At 43.7% G+C, this 22,500-nt stretch overlaps 1 protein-coding gene across 1 annotated transcript in view; it reads right to left on the bottom strand.

Annotated features, from left to right (window-relative positions):
- The window catches only part of LOC139757311 (uncharacterized), a 773,501-nt gene that overhangs the window by 324,125 nt on the left and 426,876 nt on the right, over nucleotides 1-22,500 (bottom strand). Inside the window, 1 exon segment of the mRNA XM_071677710.1 lies at nucleotides 9,376-9,464. Coding sequence (XP_071533811.1) covers nucleotides 9,376-9,464 — 89 coding nt within the window.

The following is a 22,500-nucleotide window of genomic DNA, read 5'->3' as shown; positions in this document are numbered from 1 at the left end:
ATATATATGTTTATATATATATATATATATATATATATATATATATATATATATATATATATATATATATATATATATATATATATATATATATATATATATATATATATATATATATATATATATATATTTATCGAGGATGTAAGGCATGTGTACGTGTAGGAAGAGAGGAAAGTGATTGGTTCTCAGTGAATGTAGGTTTGCGGCAGGGGTGTGTGATGTCTCCATGGCTGTTTAATTTGTTTATGGATGGGGTTGTTAGGGAGGTGAATGCAAGAGTTTTGGAAAGAGGGGCAAGTATGAAGTTTGTTGTGGATGAGAGAGCTTGGGAAGTGAGTCAGTTGTTGTTCGCTGATGATACAGCGCTGGTGGCTGATTCATGTGAGAAACTGCAGAAGCTGGTGACTAAGTTTGGTAAAGTGTATGAAAGAAGAAAGTTAAGAGTAAATGTGAATAACAGCAAGGTTATTAGGTACAGTAGGGTTGAGGGTCAAGTCAATTGGGAGGTAAGTTTGAATGGAGAAAAACTGGAGGAAGTAAAGTGTTTTAGATATCTGGGAGTGGATCTGGCAGCGGATGGAACCATGGAAGCGGAAGTGGATCATAGGGTGGGGGAGGGGGCGAAAATTCTGGGAGCCTTGAAGAATGTGTGGAAGTCGAGAACATTATCTCGGAAAGCAAAAATGGGTATGTTTGAGGGAATAGTGGTTCCAACAATGTTGTATGGTTGCGAGGCGTGGGCTATTGATAGAGTTGTGCGCAGGAGGGTGGATGTGCTGGAAATGAGATGTTTGAGGACAATGTGTGGTGTGAGGTGGTTTGATCGAGTAAGTAACGTAAGGGTAAGAGAGATGTGTGGAAATAAAAAGAGCGTGGTTGAGAGAGCAGAAGAGAGTGTTTTGAAATGGTTTGGGCACATGGAGAGCATGAGTGAGGAAAGATTGACCAAGAGGATATATGTGTCGGAGGTGGAGGGAACGAGGAGAAGTGGGAGACCAAATTGGAGGTGGAAAGATGGAGTGAAAAAGATTGTGTGTGATCGGGGCCTGAACATCCAGGAGGGTGAAAGGAGGGCAATGAATAGAGTGAATTGGATCGATGTGGTATACCGGGGTTGACGTGCTGTTAGTGGATTGAATCAGGGCATGTGAAGCGTCTGGGGTAAATCATGGAAAGCTGTGTAGGTATGTATATTTGCGTGTGTGGACGTGTATGTATATACATGTGTATGGGGGTGGGTTGGGCCATTTCTTTCGTCTGTTTCCTTGCGCTACCTCGCAAACGCGGGAGACAGCGGCAAAAAAAAAAAAAAAAAAAAAAAAAAATATATATATATATATATATATATATATATATATATATATATATATATATATATATATATATATATATATATATATATATATATATCCCTGGGGATAGGGGAGAAAGAATACTTCCCACGTATTCCCTGCGTGTCGTAGAAGGCGACTAAAAGGGGAGGGAGCAGGTGGCTGGAAGTCCTCCCCTCTCATAATTTTTTTTTTCAATTTCCCAAAAGAAGGAACAGAGAAGTTGGCCAGGTGAGGATACTCCCTCAAAGGCCCAGTTCTCTGTTCTTAACGCTACCTAGCTAATGCGGATAATGGCGAATAGTTTGAAAAAAAAAAAAAAAAGAGGAGTGAATGTTGGGGTGAAGAAGGTGGTGAGAGTGAGTGAGCTTGGGAAGGAGACCTGTGTGGGGAAGTACCAGGAGAGACTGTGTACAGAATGGAAAAAGGTGAGAACAATGGAAGTAAGGGGAGTGGGGGAGGAATGGGATGTATTTAGGGAATCAGTGATGGATTGCGCAAAAGATGCTTGTGGCATGAGAAGAGTGGGAGGTGGGCTGTTTAGAAAGGGTAGTGAGTGGTGGGATGAAGAAGTAAGAGTATTAGTGAAAGAGAAGAGAGAGGCATTTGGACGATTTTTGCAGGGAAAAAATGCAATTGAGTGGGAGAAGTATAAAAGAAAGAGACAGGAGGTCAAGAGAAAGGTGCAAGAGGTGAAAAAAAGGGCAAATGAGAGTTGGGGTGAGAGACTATCAGTAAATTTTAGGGAGAATAAAAAGATGTTCTGGAAGGAGGTAAATAGGGTGCGTAAGACAAGGGAGCAAATGGGAACTTCAGTGAAGGGTGTAAATGGGGAGGTGATAACAAGTAGCGGTGATGTGAGAAGGAGATGGAATGAGTATTTTGAAGGTTTGTTGAATGTGTCTGATGACAGAGTGGCAGATATAGGGTGTTTTGGTCGAGGTGGTGTGCAAAGTGAGAGGGTTGGGGAAAATGATTTGGTAAACAGAGAAGAGGTAGTAAAAGCTTTGCGGAAGATGAAAGCCGGCAAGGCAGCAGGTTTGGATGGTATTGCAGTGGAATTTATTAAAAAGGGGGGTGACTGTATTGTTGACTGGTTGGTAAGGTTATTTAATGTATGTATGACTCATGGTGAGGTGCCTGAGGATTGGCGGAATGCGTGCATAGTGCCATTGTACAAAGGCAAAGGGGATAAGAGTGAGTGCTCAAATTACAGAGGTATAAGTCTGTTGAGTATTCCTGGTAAATTATATGGGAGGGTATTGATTGAGAGGGTGAAGGCATGTACAGAGCATCAGATTGGGGAAGAGCAGTGCGGTTTCAGAAGTGGTAGAGGATGTGTGGATCAGGTGTTTGCTTTGAAGAATGTATGTGAGAAATACTTAGAAAAGCAAATGGATTTGTATGTAGCATTTATGGATCTGGAGAAGGCATATGATAGAGTTGATAGAGATGCTCTGTGGAAGGTATTAAGAATATATGGTGTGGGAGGCAAGTTGTTAGAAGCAGTGAAAAGTTTTTATCGAGGATGTAGGAAGAGAGGAAAGTGATTGGTTCTCAGTGAATGTAGGTTTGCGGCAGGGGTGTGTAATGTCTCCATGGTTGTTTAATTTGTTTATGGATGGGGTTGTTAGGGAGGTAAATGCAAGAGTCCTGGAAAGAGGGGCAAGTATGAAGTCTGTTGGGGATGAGAGAGCTTGGGAAGTGAGTCAGTTGTTGTTCGCTGATGATACAGCGCTGGTGGCTGATTCATGTGAGAAACTGCAGAAGCTGGTGACTGAGTTTGGTAAAGTGTGTGGAAGAAGAAAGTTAAGAGTAAATGTGAATAAGAGCAAGGTTATTAGGTACAGTAGGGGTGAGGGTCAAGTCAATTGGGAGGTGAGTTTGAATGGAGAAAAACTGGAGGAAGTGAAGTGTTTTAGATATCTGGGAGTGGATCTGTCAGCGGATGGAACCATGGAAGCGGAAGTGGATCATAGGGTGGGGGAGGGGGCGAAAATTTTGGGAGCCTTGAAAAATGTGTGGAAGTCGAGAACATTATCTCGGAAAGCAAAAATGGGTATGTTTGAAGGAATAGTGGTTCCAACAATGTTGTATGGTTGCGAGGCGTGGGCTATGGATAGAGTTGTGCGCAGGAGGATGGATGTGCTGGAAATGAGATGTTTGAGGACAATGTGTGGTGTGAGGTGGTTTGATCGAGTAAGTAACGTAAGGGTAAGAGAGATGTGTGGAAATAAAAAGAGCGTGGTTGAGAGAGCAGAAGAGGGTGTTTTAAATGGTTTGGGCACATGGAGAGAATGAGTGAGGAAAGATTGACCAAGAGGATATATGTGTCGGAGGTGGAGGGAACGAGGAGAAGAGGGAGACCAAATTGGAGGTGGAAAGATGGAGTGAAAAAGATTTTGTGTGATCGGGGCCTGAACATGCAGGAGGGTGAAAGGAGGGCAAGGAATAGAGTGAATTGGAGCGATGTGGTATACAGGGGTTGACGTGCTGTCAGTGGATTGAATCAAGGCATGTGAAGCGTCTGGGGTAAACCATGGAAAGCTGTGTAGGTATGTATATTTGCGTGTGTGGACGTATGTACATGTGTATGGGGGGGGGGGGGGTTGGGCCATTTCTTTCGTCTGTTTCCTTGCGCTACCTCGCAAACGCGGGAGACAGCGACAAAGTATAAAAAAAAAAAAAAAAAATATATATATATATATATATATATATATATATACATATATACATATATATATATATATATACATATATATATATATATATATATATATATATATATATATATATATATATATATATATATATATATATATATATATATATATATTCTTTCTTCTTTTAAACTATTCGCCATTTCCTGCGTTAGCGAGGTAGCGTTAAGAACAGAGGACTGGGCCTTTTTTGGAATATCCTCACCTGGCCCCCTCTGTTCCTTCTTTTGGAAAATTAAAAAAAAAAACGAGAGGGGAGGATTTCCAGCCCCCCGCTCCCTCCCCTTTTAGTCGCCTTCTACGAAACGCAGGGAATACGTGGGAAGTATTCTTAATCCCCTATCCACCGTTATAATATATATATATATATATATATATATATATATATATATATATATATATATATATATATACATTATATATTTATGCTTTGTCGCTGTATCCACCGTTTGCGGGGTAATGCAACGAAACAGACGAAAGAAATGGCCCAACCCACCCCCATACACATGTATATACATACACGTCCACACACGCAAATATACATACCCATACATCTCAATGTACAGATATATATACACACACAGACATATACATATATACACATGCACACAATTCACACTGTCTGCCTTTATTCATTCCCATCGCCACCTCGCCACACATGGAATAACATCCCCCTCTCCCTTCATGTGTGCGAGGTAGCGCTAGGTAAAGACAACAAAGGCCCCATTCGTTCACACTCAGTCTCTAGCTGTCATGCAATAATGCCCGAAACCACAGCTCCCTTTCCACATCCAGGCCCCACAGAACTTCCCATCGTTTACCCCAGACGCTTCACATGCCCTGATTCAATCCAATGACAGCACGTCGACCCTGGTATACCACATCGATCCAATTCACTCTATTCCTTGCCCGCCTTTCACCCTCCTGCATGTTCAGGCCCCGATTACTCAAAATCTTTTTCACTCCATCTTTCCACCTCCAATTTGGTTTCCCACTTCTCCTCGTTCCCTCCACCTCCGACACATATATCCTCTTGGTCAATCGTTCCTCACGAGGGCATGGGCCATGGATAGAGTTGTGCGGAGGAGGGTGGATGTGCTGGAAATGAGATGTTTGAGGACAATGTGTGGTGTGAGGTGGTTTGGTCGAGTAAGTAATGTAAGGGTAAGAGAGATGTGTGGAAATAGAAAGAGCGTGGTTGAGAGAGCAGAAGAGGGTGTTTTGAAATGGTTTGGGCACATGGAGAGAATGAGTGAGGAAAGATTGACCACGAGGATATATGTGTCGGAGGTGGAGGGAACGAGGAGAAGTGGGAGACCAAATTGGGGGTGGAAAGATGGAGTGAAAAAGATTTTGAGTGATCGGGGCCTGAACATGCAGGAGGGTGAAAGGCGGGCAAGGAATAGAGTGAATTAGATCGATGTGGTATACCGGGGTCGACGTGCTGTCAGTGGATTGAATCAGGGCATGTGAAGCGTCTGCGGTAAACCATGGAAAGTTCTGTGGGGCCTGGATGTGGAAAGGGAGCTGTGGTTTCGGGCATTATTGCATGACAGCTAGAGACTGAGTGTGAACGTATGTGGCCTTTGTTGTCTTTTCCTAGCGCTACCTAGCACACATGAGGGGGGAGGGGGATGTTATTCCATGTGTGGTGAGGTGGGGATGGGAATGAATAAAGGCAGACAGTGTGAATTGTGTGCATGGGTATATATGTATGTGCCTGTGTGTGTATATATATGTGTACATTGAGATGTATGGGTATGTATATTTGCGTGTGTGGACGTGTATGTATATACATGTGTAGGGGGGTGGGTTGGGCCAACTCTTTAGTCTGTTTCCTTGCGCTACCTCGCAAACGCGGGAGACAGCGACAAAGCAAAATGAAATGAATAAAGAAATATAATATATATATATATATATATATATATATATATATATATATATATATATATATATATATATATATATATATATATATATATAAATATATATATATATATATATATATATATATATATATATATATATATATATAAATATATATATATATATATATATATATATATATATATATATATATATATATATATATATATATATATATACATATATATATATATATATATTTCTTTCTTTCTTTCATACTATTCGCCATTTCCCGCATTAGCGAGGTAGCATTGAGAACAGAGGACTGGGCCATTGAGGGAATATCCTCACCTGGGCCCCTTCTCTGTTCCCTCTTTTAGAAAATTAAAAAAAAAAGTGAGAGGGGAGGATTTCCAGCCCCCCGCTCCCTCCCCTTTTAGTCGCCTTCTACGACACGCAGGGAATACGTGGGAAGTATTCTTTCTCCCCTATCCCCAGGGATTATATATATATATATATATGTATATATATATAATGTGATAGATGATAGAGTGGCAGATATAGGGTGTTTTGGTCGAGGTGGTGTGCGAAGTAAGAGGATCTGGGAGAATCATTTGGTTAACAGAGAAGAGCTAGTGAAAGCTTTGCGAAAGATGAAAGCCGACATGGCGGCGAGTTTGGATGGTATTGCAGTGGAATGTATTAAAAAGGGGGAGACTGTGTTGTTGACAGGTTGGTGAGGATATTCACTGTATGTTTGGCTCATGGTGAAGTGCCTGAGGATTGGCGGAATTCATGCATAGTGCCATTGTACAAAGGCAAAGGGGATAAAGGTTAGTGTTCAAATTACAGAGGTATAAGTTTGTTGAGTATTCCTGGGAAATCATATGAGAGGGTATTGACTGAGAAGGTGAAGGAATGTACAGAACATCAGATTGGGGAAGAGCAGTGTGGTTTCAGAAGTGGCAGAGGATGTGTGGATCAGGTGTTTGCTTTGAAAAAATGTATGGGAGAAATACTAAGAAAACAAATGGATTTGTATATAGCATTTATGGATCTGGAGAAGGCACATGACAGAGGGGATAGAGATACTCTATGGAAGGTATCAAGAATATATGGCGTGAGAGGCAAGTTGATGGAAGCAGTGGAAAGATTTTATCGAGGATGTAAGGCATGTGTTTGAGTAGGAAGAGAGGAAAATGATTAGTTCTTAGTGAATGTCGGTTTGCAGCAAGGGTGCGTGATGTCTCCATGGTTGTTTAATTTGTTTATGGGTGGGGTTGTTAGGGAGGTGAATGCAAGAGTTTTGGAGAGAGGGGCAAGTTGCAGTCTGTTATGGATGAGAGGGCTTTGGAAGTGAGTCAGTTGTTGTTCACGGATGATACAGCGCTGGTGGCTGATTCGGGTGAGAAACTGCAGAGCTGGTGACTGAGTTTGGTAAACTGTATGTAAGAAAAAAGCTGACAGTAAATGTGAATAAGAGCAAGGTTATCAGGTACAGTAGGGTTGAGGGATAAGTCAAATGGGAGGTAAGTTTGAATGGAGAAAAACTGGAGGATGTGAAATGTTTTAGACATCTGGGAGTGGATTCGGCAGCGGATGGAACTATGGAAGCGGAAGTGAGTCACAAGGTGGGGGTGGGGGCGAAAGTCCTGGGAGCGTTGAAGAATGTGTGTAAGGCTGAAAACATTATTTCGGGAAGCAAAAATGGGTATGTCTGAAGGAATAGTGGTTCGAACAATGTTATATGGTTGTGAGGCGTGGGCTATAGATAGGGTTGTGCGGAGGAAGGTGGATGTGTTAGAAATGCGATGTTTGAGGACAATATTTGGTGTGAGGTGGTTTGATCGAGTAAGTAATGAAAGGGTAAGAGAGATGTGTGGTAATAAAAAGAGTGTGGTTGAGAAAGGAGAAAAGGGTGTATTGAAATGGTTTGGTCACATGGAGAGAATGGGTGAGGAAAGATTGACAAAGAGGATATATGTGTCAGAGGTGGAGGGAACGAGGAGAAGTGGGAGGTGGAAGGATGGAGTGATAAAGATTTTGAGTGATAGGGGCCTGAACATGCAGGATGGTGAAAGGCTTGCAAGGAATAGAGTGAATTGGAACAATGTGGTATACCGAGGTCGACGTGCAGTCAATGGATTGAATTAGGGCATGTGAAGCGTCTGGGGTAAACCATGGAATGTTTTGTGGGGCCTGGATATGGAAAGGGAGTTATGGTTTCGGTGCATTATACATGACAGCTAAAACCTGAGTGTGAACGAAAGTGGCCTTTGTTCTGTTTTTCTAGCGCTACCTCGCGCGCATGCGAGAGGAAGGTGTTGTCATTTCATGTCTGGCCTGGTGGCGACGGGAATAAATAAAGGTAGCAGGTATGAATTATGTACATGTTTATATATGTATGTGTCTGTGTATGTATATATATTCATAGGTTGAAATGTATAGGTATGTATATGTGCGTGTGTGGACGTGTATGTATATACATGTGAATATAGGTGGGTTGGGCCATACTTTTGTCTGTTTCCTTGCGTTACCTCGCTAACGCGGGAGACAGCGACAAAGTATAATAAGACATACATACATATATATATATATATATATATATATATATATATATATATATATATATATATATATATATATATATATATATATATATATATATATATATTCACACGCACACAGAGTAAGAGACATGGCAATACACAAACAGTAATAACAGTAATCACACACACACACATACACACAAGACGTCTTTGTACATATTTCCTTCCTCCCTTTGACAGCGCCACATTCCCTGAAGAACATTCCTCTCTCTCTCGGCGGGCCACTCTTCTTTCTAATGACCATTTCCCTCTCCCCTCCCTCCCTGAGGAGGACACGCACCCCTCCGCTCTCCTACTGGACACACACTCCACCCAGGTCTGTCCGTCACAGAAGACAACCAAGATATGATCGTTGTTTGGGCTCACTGGACTATTCCCACACAAGGACTTAACAGCAGTGGAGAACACGGATCCAAGTATACCAGCTCTAATTACACGAACACAGTACCAACCAGACGCGGGCAACACCCTCACAACAGAGAGTCGTCTGTGCTGCCACCAAACGTTCATATATCATGACACACACACACACACACACACACACACACACACACACACACACACACACACACACACAAACCAAACTCAAACAACAACTACGACAATGAATACCGGCAGACTTCTCTGTTTACCTGGTAAATCAGTAGAGATGGAGCCGAGTCTTTCTTGGGAGTAAAGCCCTGATTGATAATTACTTCACATGAAGGCCACACCTAGGCCTACTCTCTCGCTAGGGTACATATGAAAGAGGCCTTCCTCTAATTTCATGGGGTAATTGTTGTTCTGGGAGTTCCTATATGCCGGGAACCACAGTGGTATAATTGTGTACGTGGTTAAGAGAAGACCCACCTGACGCAGCAGTGACGAGGGCGAGGAGCACCACAAGGGAGCCCAGCAGGAGCCACGTCGCCGGCAGCACCATCGTCATCTTCAACGCCCTGTCCAACACAAAGTCCAACATTAGTAAGTTTAATACAGATCACTTATAACACCTTGGACAACACAAACTTTAACGTTAGTAATTACAACACAAAGCTTACCTTCAACATTCTGGCCAATATAAAGTCCAGCAATGGTAAGTTTAATAATTTACCTTCAACACCCTGGACAACACAGTTTCATTGATAATCAACAGAACAGTTTATCCTCACCTTATGTAGTACAACATTTCATCATCAACACCCTGTCGAACATAGAGCTCATCTTCAATACAAAAGTCTTCGTTACACAATGTTTAATTTCATCAGTTTGTCCAACACATATCTTCATCATCCTGTACCACACATAGTATATCTTCCATATCCTGTACCATACAAAGTATATCACCAACATCCCGTGCCACACAAAGTATATCACCAACATCCTGTGCCGTGCTCAGTATATCAACACCCTGCACCATACAAAGTATATCAGTAACATCCCGTGCCACACAAAGTATATCTTCAACGTCATGCACCAAACAAAGTCTGTGTTCAACACTGTGCGATACAAAGTTATCACGTTAGACGTTATGACACAGAATTTACCTTCAGCACCTAGTGAGTGATGATGCCTGCTTAACTTGGTGTCTTAGGAGCGGAGGGAAGGCGCCCTTAAAGTATCTGTGGGAGAGTCATGTCGACTGCAGGAGGCTAGTAATGTACGTAGGAAGTCTTGGAGTCTGTTGAAAGTATTGAATAAGTGTGCAATGTGTCAAGTGTGGGAAGTCTCTTGAGCGAGAAGTCTTGGCGAGTGTGGAAAGTCTTAGTGAGTGAGTAGTCTTGGCAAGTGTAGAAAGTCTTTCTGGGTGGGTAGTCTCGGCAAGTGTGGAGGGTCTTCATGAGTGGTTAGTCTTGGCAAGTGAAGAAAGATCTTCTCTGGTATGTTGAAAGTTTTTCGAATGTCGGGAGTCGTGGGAGTGTGGGAAGCCTTGGTGAGTGCAGAAAGCCTTAGAGTGTGCGTGTGGTAAGACTTAGAATACGAGAAGCCCTGGTGAATGTGGAGAGTCTTCGAGGAGGTCGAGGTAAGTTGAGGGAAGCCTTTGGAAATTCAGAGAAGAAAATGGATGAAGGTGGAGGCCTCTGTTAGTGTGAGGGTCTTCGTAAGACGAAACGACAGATGAATTGAGAATCATGAGATAAAACGAATGAGAATAAGGTAAGATGAGCTTACTGAGGTAATATGAGGCACTTTGAAGCCGAACGATGCAGGGTATAATATGATGAGAAACGTTTTAAGATAAAATGAGGGATCTTAAAATAGATGGGAGGGACTGAGATACAACGAGATGTGCTCAGGTAAAATGAAACGCATTGCCATAATACATGATGTGATGGAGACAAATGGAAAGCGTTGTGGAAGCAGTATCCGTGCCAGAAGTAAGATAAAGTTAAGGGGAAAATCAGACTTCCTAAGGAGAGAGTTAGGACTTTGGTGCTGTTGCAACAATTACTGTACCTGCTGGATTACCATGGGATTTCGAGGCGAAATGAAACATATTAAGTGAATTGCCTTCGGCGGAAGACGAAGAGGGTGTTGTGATGATGTTAAAGGGGAAGCGTTACAAAAGCTGATATAAGGGTATCTATAGCAGGACAGGAATTGCTTAGGTGAGAAGCTGAGGTGTTCAGAATGGTCGCGTAAGATATGGCAGTGTTAGGAAGTAGAGAGGTGTGGTAGTCATCGTAGTCTGACTGAGTTAGCTCATCACAGTGTGCTGAAATGGTTCAGGCACATGAAGAGGATAAGCGAAGAGAGACCAGGACGATGAATGTGTCATATATGGAACGGGGCAAGAGGGAGAGGGAGATGGAGATGAATTGATGGAGTGTAGTATGTGTGGGGTATCGGAGCCTGAACATTTATATATGTGATAGGCGTGCTTTCGATATAATGAATTGGAAAGGTGTGATATATGGTAGGCAAAGTGCTGTTAATGAACTAAACTAGGGCAGATGAAGAGGAAGTGGTGTGTCGGGCTTGGATGTGTATGGTGAGCTATGGTTGAGTGAGGTAAACATGGGGCTTGGATGTGTATGGTGAGCTGTGGTTGTGTGAGGTAAACATGACTGTAGGAGACTGCATGTCTTCAAGTGAGGCTTTTGCTCGCTTCTTCTTGAAGCTATGACGAGAAAGGCAATTAGATATGAAAAAAAAATTGAGCCTTTTAAACTCTTCTCGAATGATTATTATCTACCTTCCCAAGTCAAGCCGGCAACTAAGAGAGAGAGAGAGAGAGAGAGAGAGAGAGAGAGAGAGAGAGATAGATAGAGAGAGAGAGAGAGAGAGAGAGAGAGAGAGAGAGAGAGAGAGAGAGAGAGAGAGAGAGAGAGAGAGAGAGAGAGAGAGAGAGAGAATTTTACTTGGATCAGATGATTTGTGAAGTAACAGTCAAAGTAAAGCTTTTAATAGAGTCCATAAAGGTTAACCTGGGGGAATTGTATATATCTTGCGGGTAATCAGAAAGAAGATAGGGGTAAATATGGGGTGGAAGAGAAACAAGGAGGATAATGAGGTAATGTACTCAGTGATGGGGTAAAACCGAGAGATGGTGGGGAAGAATGAATTATGTTGGGGTAGGAAATGAACTGTACTGATGGAAAATGAATGATGCTGGGGTGGAATGAGATGAATGATGCTGGGGTGGAATGAGATGAATGATGCTGGGGTAGAATGAGATGAATGCCACTGGGGTGCAAAATGATCTGGGTTGAGGTGAAAATAAAAGATCCGGGAAAATAGAACAGACGTTTAGGGCAGAAGGTATTATGCGTGTGGTCAAGTATGACTTAGTAATTTATCATATATGGAGACGAAAAAGGCGACGTGGAACTACAATGGTGTGTGTGTGTGTGTGTGTGTGTGTGTGTGTGTGTGTGTGTGTGTGTGTGTGTGTGTGTTTAGGGGGAAGGGAAATGGGGGAAAAGGGAAGGGGGAGCATGTTCTAACATCACTGTGCTGCAACCATTCCCCCTCCCTCCCCTTCACCTGGTGTAGCAACCGACTCCTCCTCTTTTTTCAGTGTCGAGAACAAAATCTCCTCTCCTTCAACTAGTCACCAAACCCTACTTTCCCCTCACCTAATCTAACACCCTAATACACCCTCCCTTCCCCCGTCAACTAGTCCAGCAACCAAACTAACCCTCACCCCCGTCAACTAGTCCAAACTCTCTCTCTCTCTCTCTCTCTCTCTCTCTCTCTCTCTCTCTCTCTCTCTCTCTCTCTCTCTCTCTCTCTCTCTCTCTCTCCCCCCCCCCGTCAACTAGTGTAGCAAGCAAGCCGCCACTCACCCGACCCGTGGCACGTCGTCACCGGCCACACCTGGCGGAGCAGGCAGCCAGCCCTCACGTCCACCCTACACCTAGCAACAAGGCCGGCCGGTAATCCTGGGTCCATACGTTGCTGCCGCTCTCACGCCCACCTTTGCTGAAATATTGATGCCGTCCGAAGCATTGATCTGGATTGTACAATCGCCATGTCCACTTGTTCTCCTGATGTACAGGTGTTAATTCACTGCTGCAGCGACCATGTCTCACACGGATTCCTGGTGCTTTTAAGGCAATACCGTGTCTCCGTAGTTTATGGCTCTACTTCTACAATTTACAAACGCCTTGCTTTTAGCCTGTCACTATTCTCTGTATTTTCGTACTCCGTGAGAGAGAGAGAGAGAGAGAGAGAGAGAGAGAGAGAGAGAGAGAGAGAGAGAGAGAGAGAGAGAGAGAGAGAGAGAGAGAGAGAGAGAGAGAGAGAGAGAGTATGATGATTCAGTGCAGAATGTCAGAGAAGAAAAGAGTTTACGAATGTATTGTGGAAAATGATACGGGTTGTACCGCCTGCAAACAGCTTTTAAATGCTAGAAGAAATCAAGGAACGGGTGAAGCAAGACATGAAGGAGGGGAGTGGTGAAACATAGGGGACAAAGCCGGAGATAATCCAAAGGTTTTCCGTAGATTCATCAGGAGTAAAAAGAGAGATAAAGAGAAGCTAATTACTGTGAAAGAGTCAGAAGGAAGAACTGTAGAGGATGGTGTGATCGTATGTAAAGAGCTGAGAGACAAGTGCAAAAGCGTTGTCTCGGTGGAAGGCACCATAACCATGACTACAGTAGGTAGAGTGAGGCGCAAGTCATGGAAACCATTAGAAATCCTGAACAAAGAATGACGAGGACTTCATCAACTTACAAATGGACCCAAGCAGACTCCAAACTTTTTCTGTTTCATTTCAGATGAAATTCAACTGAAGTAAACGCAAACTAATTAGGAAAAGAAAAATTGTAAGAAAGGCCCTCGATACCAATATTAACTAAATAAATGTAAGGTGCAGGAATGTGTGTGTGAGGGACTTGGAAATCAATAATTACCTAACCCGTCATCAGAACTTCGCCTCAGGTGGATTGGAAAGGTAACCAACCGTGTGCTGATGAATCTTGGAACAGCTTTTAATTCCATGGATAAAAAAGATATTCAGAAAACCGTTCACATCCTATAATAAGTTTCTCAAGTCTGCTCACCGTATTTAATGAAGCACAATGAACCAATAGAGAAGGTCCAGAGGAACGTGAAAAAGTTAGTATCAGAATTAAGAGATCTGAGTTGCTGTGAGGAGTCATAAGATATAAGTTCATCTACTATGGAAGAGAGAAGAGTAAATGGTAACTTGATCAAAACCTTCAAGTCGGACGATCCTGTTAGTGAACAGTTCCTCGAAAGATATAGAGACAGAGCACCGGCCATGACATGACACTGAGCAAGATGTAAAAGAAGTATTTCTATAGCACAAGAGTACTCGACGAATGGAATAAGCTTAGGTATATAGAAAAAGCTCAAAAGATGGAGCAATCTCTCCTCCTCCCCGTGCGGTACAAGTATCTTCTGTCGAACAGAAGACTTATACCTACGCGCACGTCCACCACTATGAACTAATTAAGGCACAAAGAAAATTTTCGTCGAACTGAAACCGTTAATTAGACCACGTACCCTCAATTCTCGCTGTAACACTTCATTATCATTTTTATAACCCAGGACTTATCACTGGGGTTAATGAGAGAAAAAATACTGCCCAGGTATCTCCTGCCAAGACGTGTAAGAGGGGTGAAAGCTAAGAAGACGGGAGGGCGATACCCTCCCTCATATATCATTACTTTGAAAAAGAAGGGAGGATCCAGACGAGGATTTTTTTCCCCTAAGGCTCAGTCGTCTGTTACCAATGCTACTTCGCTAAGGCAGGAAGAAGCGAGCGTGCTTAAAAGAAGGAATGTTCTAGGACGAAAACTAAATTGGAAGTCTTCTTTACATCTTCAAGTATACATACCAAAATGACTCCAGCAACAGAGAAAAGACAAAACGTTGTAACAGTAACAAAAATCTTAGAACACCTTCCAAGCAGAAACTGGATCCCAGAACTCCTAGCAAGCAGAAACTAGATTTTAGAACAACTAACAAGAAGTAACTGGATTCTGGAACAGCTAGCAAGCAGAAATTAGATCATGGAACCCCTGGGAAGGAACAACTGGATTCTGGAACACTTAACAAAAAGAAACTGGATCCTGGAACACCTAGCAAGAAGAAAGTGGTGCTGGAATATCTGACAAGAAGCATCTAGATCCTGGAACACTTGGCAAAACGAAACTGGATCCTGGAGCACATAGCAATCAGAAAGTGGATACTGGAACAAGAAGCAACTGGATTCTGGAACAACTAGCAAACAGAAACTGCATCCTGGAACACCTAGCACACAGAAACTGGTTCCTGGAACACCTAGCAAGCAACAAGTGGATCCTGGAATACGTAGCATGAAAGAACTTGATCCTCAAATGCCTAGTAAGAAGTAAATAAATCACGAAACACCTAAACAACAGTAATAAAACTACAGAACACCTCGTAAGCGGCAATAAAATCATGGAACATCTAAACAGCAAGAACTGAAGCAGCAAAACAAGAACATGGAACATTAAACAAGCAGCGTCGGGATCGCTAAACACCAAGGAAGCAGCAACAGATTCACGGCGCATCTAACAAACAGAAAAACTAGCAAATATAATCATGGGTTCCAGAGTAAGCAGAAAAAGGAGCATGGATCACCAAGCAAGTAGGAAAAGCGGTATACAGTAGAACATTAAAGAAAGCATCAACAGAAATATCACAAAAAAAAGAAAATGATTCTTATCAAGTAGCAACAGTGGCAAAAGTGGTCCACAGCAAGTAGCAACGGCAGGATTACAAGCTCACATCCCCAGCAAGTAGCAACAGCAGCATCGCAGCATCACACACCCAGCAAGAAGCAAGAGCAGCATCACATCCCCAGCAAGTAACAACAGTACCATCACAGCATTCCATCCCGAGCAAAGTTGCAACAGTAACATCACAGCATCACATCCACAGAAAAGCAGTAACAGTAACATCACAGCATCACATCCACAGAAAAGCAGTAACAGTAACATCACAGCATCACATCCACAGAAAAGCAGTAACAGTAACATCACAGCATCAAATCCACAGAAAAGCAGTAACAGTAACATCACAGCATCACATCCCCAGCAACAGCAGCACCAGGCACGATCCGGTTTAATATGCAAGCACTTTTTGGTTCTGTCTGAAAAATGAGGAAGTCAAGCGTTTCACATTCCTCCTGCTGCTGCTGCTGCTGCTGCTGCTGCTACCACTGCTGCTGCTGCTGATGTGTTGCTACATATGCAACACTTGCAACATTAATATTCACGAGACCACTTCCAGCGCGGCTCAGTCTACACACACTCTCCCACTCTTTGTACGTATATACTATGGAGAAGAGCAGGGGGCCCGTGGTGACACCATCGGAGGAGGATCATTGACAGCTGCTGACGCTCAGGGACTGCAGCCAGGGGAGGTCAGTGAGGACTATAGTCAGCCGATGACAATGGCGTCAACTACGCGAGCCGTAGTCAGCCGCTGACAGTAGTGCGTGTGGAGACAATGGACCATTATGTTGACATTGGAGAACGTCAGGTAATGGTGAGAGTGATATTAATACACTATCTGCAGCTGTAATCATTAGAAGACGTACATTACTGGCTGACACTGGCTTTTAGAAACGAAGGAAGAGATCGACCAGCTGACAACTGCTATACCAACGGATTCACACTATATTCTGACACTGCTGACATCCTTGACATGATACTAACATTATTTGACCTTTCCCCACAAGCTGAGAGTGAAAGAAGTGGACCATCTGCTGACCTGGGCGGATCGTAATCGTCTTATTAATGGTAAAAGGCCACTAACACCTGGTGCCAATAGCGACAGTGGAGGGCCGCTACAACTATTGTCTGTGAAAGTCTTCAGCCGCCTGAGGACGGCAAGGACCTCACCCACCTCACGGTAGTAGAAATTCAACTACCTGTTGACAGCGGGACGCCTCGTATCTACCTGCTGGGATTGAGTCAGTCTCATCAACGACCTGCTGACAGTGGGAGGGTCTCAAATCACCTGCTAAAAGCAGACCTCAAGTACCCTCTTCCATCATCCGCTGAAAGCCAGAAGTCTATCCACCTGCTGAAAGCGGAGAGTGTTTGCCATCTACTGAAGATGGTGGAGGTCCTCAACCATCATCTGCTCATGCAAGGGGTTTATGCACAGCCTCGGACCATGAGACATATTATGGACAGCAAGTGTGTGTGTGTGTGTGTGTGTGTGTGTGTGTGTGTGTGTGTGTGTGTGTGTGTGTGTGTGTGTGTCTTAGTCTTAACTACACTTCTAACATCGTGAAGTTCGCTTGGCTTGCACCACGGAGATGATTCCCTACCAGGTGTTCGCTCAGAATAATGTTCCCACAGGGATGAAGGCGAAACTGATGTGTCTCCTGCCTCTTGTAGCAAAGCAAAGGGTACAAGGCTTGAACTTCACAGTGACTGCATACACGAGAAGGAGGAGGAGGAGAAAGAATAGAGAAGCAATTAATAGAAAGAAGGAACAAGATAAACACGGGAATAACACATATAAGAAGTCCCTGAGGTATATCTTTCACAGAAACTTAATAGAGAATTTAATAGTATGTTGATATGGGACACTGTGAATACACCGGATCTTCAGTCTCTGCTTCGTTCTTTGACGAGAGTAGAATTTTTGAGAACATGAAAACAGTCAGATTATTTGCAGAAAAGGCGAGGAAACAACACAGGAAAAGAAGCTCTTCAGGTTATTTCATTCTTTCTCTCTTAATCCTAGTCTCTCTTGCGTCATTCCTTTCCAATCCTCATATTTATCTCTCGTATCTCTTATAAACTTTTATCCTCTTTACTTCCCCTTCTTGATCCAAAGGGTCTTTTTTTTCCTTTTAAGGATAATCCTCGATTTTATTCATATATATTTCCTCTCCCCTTCAATATCTTCTCCCATCTAAGCCTCAACCCTGTCATCAATTCTCCGATATCTCCTTTCCCTTCTTATTTTTTCCTCAACGTTTCCTCTCCCCTTTTCCATCCATGTCCCATTCCTCTTCTCTGGTCTCTCCTTTCTACACCACTGCCTTTTCTATTTCCGCTCCCCGGTCTTGCCCCTGCGCACCCTGTCACACTGCCAAACTATTCCACCGTTGTACACAGTTTACGACATGCCCAAACCTCAAATATTGTAAGTTTACGGTACACCAGACCACTCCAGTGCTGTAAGTTCCCGCCGTACTGAAGCCCACTGGTGCTATGTGCATTCCACACATCAAACCCTCGGTGCTGTGAGCTTAAAACACACTTAAAACCTTTCAAAATGTTGTAATCGTTTGACGCTTCAGTGTTTTATGCTTTCAACACGGTACATCCATCCTCATGGTGAGCTAAAACTACTACGGAGAAACAATGCCATCACAATATACTCAGACGATCATCCACTTCCGTCTTCCGGGATCTGGCCTCTCGTTCACGCATCGTAGTTGGCCATATGATCCACGATGTTGTTGGTATTCCCGGACCGCAGGCCTATGTGTTCACAACACCCTGACTCATCAGCCGGGATCTGAGGAAATTTATCAAGCTCTCTCGACAACAGCCCACCAGGAGGAGGTCAATGATGCGCCCATTCATTCTTCTTTGTTTGCTAGTCAGTCGCTGTTGATCACCAAAGCCGAGCAATCGGTTTAGTTCAGAAGGCTAACATACGTAGTGTGATTATGTACTGAGGTTACGGGGACGAACCATTGGTCCATGATTCATGTAACGCATCCATTCGTCCTGCTATGATTTTCCCCTTATCATATCATATCTCTCCTTCGCGTGATGTAGTAAATGGAAAGACACGTAAGCATAACTCGTGAGTACAGCTTAGCCAACGCGTTCTGTGGTTAGGCGATGCAAGAGCGAGTGTGGCCACAAGATCGTGTCGTGTCGAGGTATTGCCGACGTCCTACATTGTTGCCGATGGATCCAGATTGGTCAATCCTCACTAGCGTGCAGAGGTAAAGCTGGTCTGGGGCGATCATTTCTGTGGCACTGGCGTTTTATCATCCATCTGATGTCGTGTTAATTTTATAAACCGCTGGGATTACTGCCCCTCACACAGGGTGCTGCCAGCACTAGTGGTTATGGATAGTTTATGTGAGTCGCCGTCGTGATGGTTTGTATGTTGTGAACGGTTGCTTGTTAACATGCCAGGGGCTAAATGGTGTGTGTGTGTGTGTGTGTGTGTGTGTGTGTGTGTGTGTGTGAGACGTAATTATATAAGAAAGATATTCACCTATTTGTCTGTGAGGGGAATATCTAAAACCTTAGATTGTGAAAGGGAATATTGATCTGGTTGGTAGCTAAATTATCAGAGTCTTTACGAACGCGGACTGCAGACATCAGGCATTACTCGTGGAAGGAATTACGAGAGTTTGCTGACTGCATGTCAAAGGATAAGCTTTAAAAATGCAACTTTACCAGTCGTACGGCAGGCAGAAGAGCTGCTGTCACGTCGAGGACGACGCGCGCTGCCGTAGATCTGCCAGAAATTGTAGTGCGTCACAAGGGGGTTATGCACACAGTGAGCGCAGAAGCGTAGCTATATTAAAGTGTCCTTCTCTCTCTCTCTCTCTCTCTCTCTCTCTCTCTCTCTCTCTCTCTCTCTCTCTCTCTCTCTCTCTCTCTCAATCATCACGATTCACTGTTTTTAACCTAAGATACGCTTACATCCTGACAACCTCCCACTCCCCTTTTCCTGCTCTCTCGCCGCCACTCTCCCTCCCTCTCTGGCCTGCTCGTCACCCCGGCCATCCGCCATTACTGCCCTACCGCCCCCACAACCAGCGATACGGCGGAGGCAGAGCCGTGTTTATCAGTACGGATGGGTGGAAGTGTGAGCAATATCTTACTCCACTCTGGACTCACAACCATTCCAGGCTTTCATCCCCATATCTCTGCTGTCTCCCGCCACCACCTACCACAATCTCCCGGGGTCGCTATCTCTCGCAAACTTCCCGAGGCGGCCTCGTCACGCATATGACACCAGAGCACAACATAGGAGACAAGGCTTCACCTTTTCCTCTCCTTCTTATCGAGGACGTTCTTTCCTCCTCCTACGCCACACATTTTCGTCGAGTCCAGTCACATGTGGGGGATGAGTGTGTGCTGTCACGTGTCCGCCTTGGGTATGAGCTGGGTTCTCGCAGGTGTGCCTCGAGGATTTTCCCTGTCTTTGTGCTCCTCCGGTCGTGAAAGCTTCACCAGAAGTGATCCGCTTCGTGTAGGAAAGCAGCAAGTCATCAGAGGAAGCCGAGGAACCCCCCCCCCCCCCAGTGTGACTGGAGTTGAGGAAATCTTCATGTGTTTACACAAGTCTGTAATCACACAACATGGTCCTGTGTGTTGGCTATGACTCAGCCAAGAAGCTTCGTTATTAGTTTCTAAGAAATCAAGTAATAATGCAAGACTGTAGGGGTCGTGTTATCATCATCAAGATTCCGCTGTTGCTTTAAATCACGACACACACACACACACACACACACACACACACACATATACACACACACACACACACACACACACACCTCGTACAATCCTCGATGGGGTAGGACGTGTGTCAGTGGCGTTCTCCGGGTCGGCAAAAGGTCAACACGTCGACATGAATTCTCTCCCTCTCTCTCTCTCTCTCTCTCTCTCTCTCTCTCTCTCTCTCTCTCTCTCTCTCTCTCTCTCTCTCTCTTCCCCCACCCCTCCTCCAATCCTGCCAGCCTGATACTTGGATCACTACTCCAGACTGGACCTAACATCCTCACACATGAGTGTCTACTTCCAATGGATCTGAATGTGGAAGAGATACACGTATGAGATACGTTGACCAGCGAACTAGCGAACCAGCGAACTAGTGAAAGTCTCTCTTGAAGCTTGTGTCTTAGCTGCGGTCGCTTCAGAGCAAACCTGACCCGGACATAACATTCTCTCTCTCTCTCTCTCTCTCTCTCTCCCCGAGCGTCGAAGTTGCGACCTCGCGACTCAGTAGCAATTTCGTCAGGGGTCAGGATGGGGGTCGGCGGCGATCAATTAGTGTAAACACCACGGCATTACCAGATACCAGCACCACACCCCTGGCCCACGTCCGTCACCATACTGAGTCACCTTGTACCAACCATTGCTCGTACAAAAACTGCCCTGTACCTACAACTGTGAACGTCATGAACAATCTATGACCAAAGTGCACAGCTAAGCAAGCAAATACCATGGTTTCTCATAGTTACTTGTGTTTCAATTACCATATTACTGCAACACAACCAAGGTGATAATCTTAATCACTTAATGTTCGCCATTAGATACATAATGTATGTTATCACAGTATTACTGCAATTCAACTCCTATGTAACTTTACATTACCTAATGTTCACTGTTAAATACGTAATGTATGTCAACACATTATTATTACAATTCAGCCAATATATATGACTTTGCGTCACTTAATGCTCACCTAATCACCAATAAATGTATAATGTGTAAACCATGAGATCTACTCTGTAAAACTACCTGTACTACACAGATGGACTTCGGTCATGTTCTTATCCAAGCGTAGAAGTAACTAGCCCCTCCATGATCTTAAGCTCTTTGGTGATTAATGAACCAGTTACTATTACGACAACCCAATTATTCAATTCCTCAACTAAGTGTTTTCAGCTGAGTGGTTGGCTTAACCCAATCAGTTACTATTACGACAACCCAATTATCTCATTCCTCAACTGTATGTTTTCAGCCGAGTGTTTGGCTCAATTCAATAAACCGTTCTTTCTTTATTCATTTATCTATTTACACACACGCGGCTGGATATATTGTATGCAACTGTGGATGTATTGGTTGAAACGAGAAAAGAGCTAGAGTTCAAGGACGGCATGAGCGAAAATAAACCTGAAACTTGTTGGATTATCGGAGAGAAAACTAACTGAAGTGCCTCAAGCTCCCCTGTTTTGCTCAGAGCGATGTGCGAGAGAAAGGAAGGATTGAGAAGACAAAGGAGGGGAAATGCCCTCTTTAAGAAGGAGAACCTCATCCCTTAAGAAATATCGGAAGATGGCCGGTTGAAACTGTAATGATTAAGCAGAAAGTAATTGTGGGGAAGAACTGCATTGTGGTGCTGATAATTCATAATCCTCTAAGGTCATAGAGAGTGGTTTGGTGACGAGAGAGAGGAGGCGGTGAAATCCTTGCGCAAGATGAAATGTGGAAAGTCGGCTGGAGAGACGAGGATTGGCACATGAGTCGGTGCGACATGCTCTTCTCAGAGACGGCCAGACTCTACTGCTGGAAGAATTTCAATTATCAAGAGATAGGCAGAATGGATTTGGTTCCTCACGAAGACAGGGACTCGAAAACACCAACAGTGGTAGGGTAGAGATGAAATTTTCCTGTGTCATCGTGTTATTGAACACAACAGAATCATATGGGCTGATACTCCATCAATACTATATATCATCTTCCCACGCAGTAACATGGAAATTGCATGGAAACATATATGTGTCACGCAGTAGCATGGGAAATGTATGAAAACATACATGTGTTACGCAGTATCA

This window comes from Panulirus ornatus, chromosome 25 (genome assembly GCF_036320965.1).
Source record: "Panulirus ornatus isolate Po-2019 chromosome 25, ASM3632096v1, whole genome shotgun sequence".
NCBI classification, from domain to species: Eukaryota; Metazoa; Arthropoda; class Malacostraca; order Decapoda; family Palinuridae; genus Panulirus; species Panulirus ornatus.
This window is presented reverse-complemented; position numbering and strand designations above follow the sequence as displayed.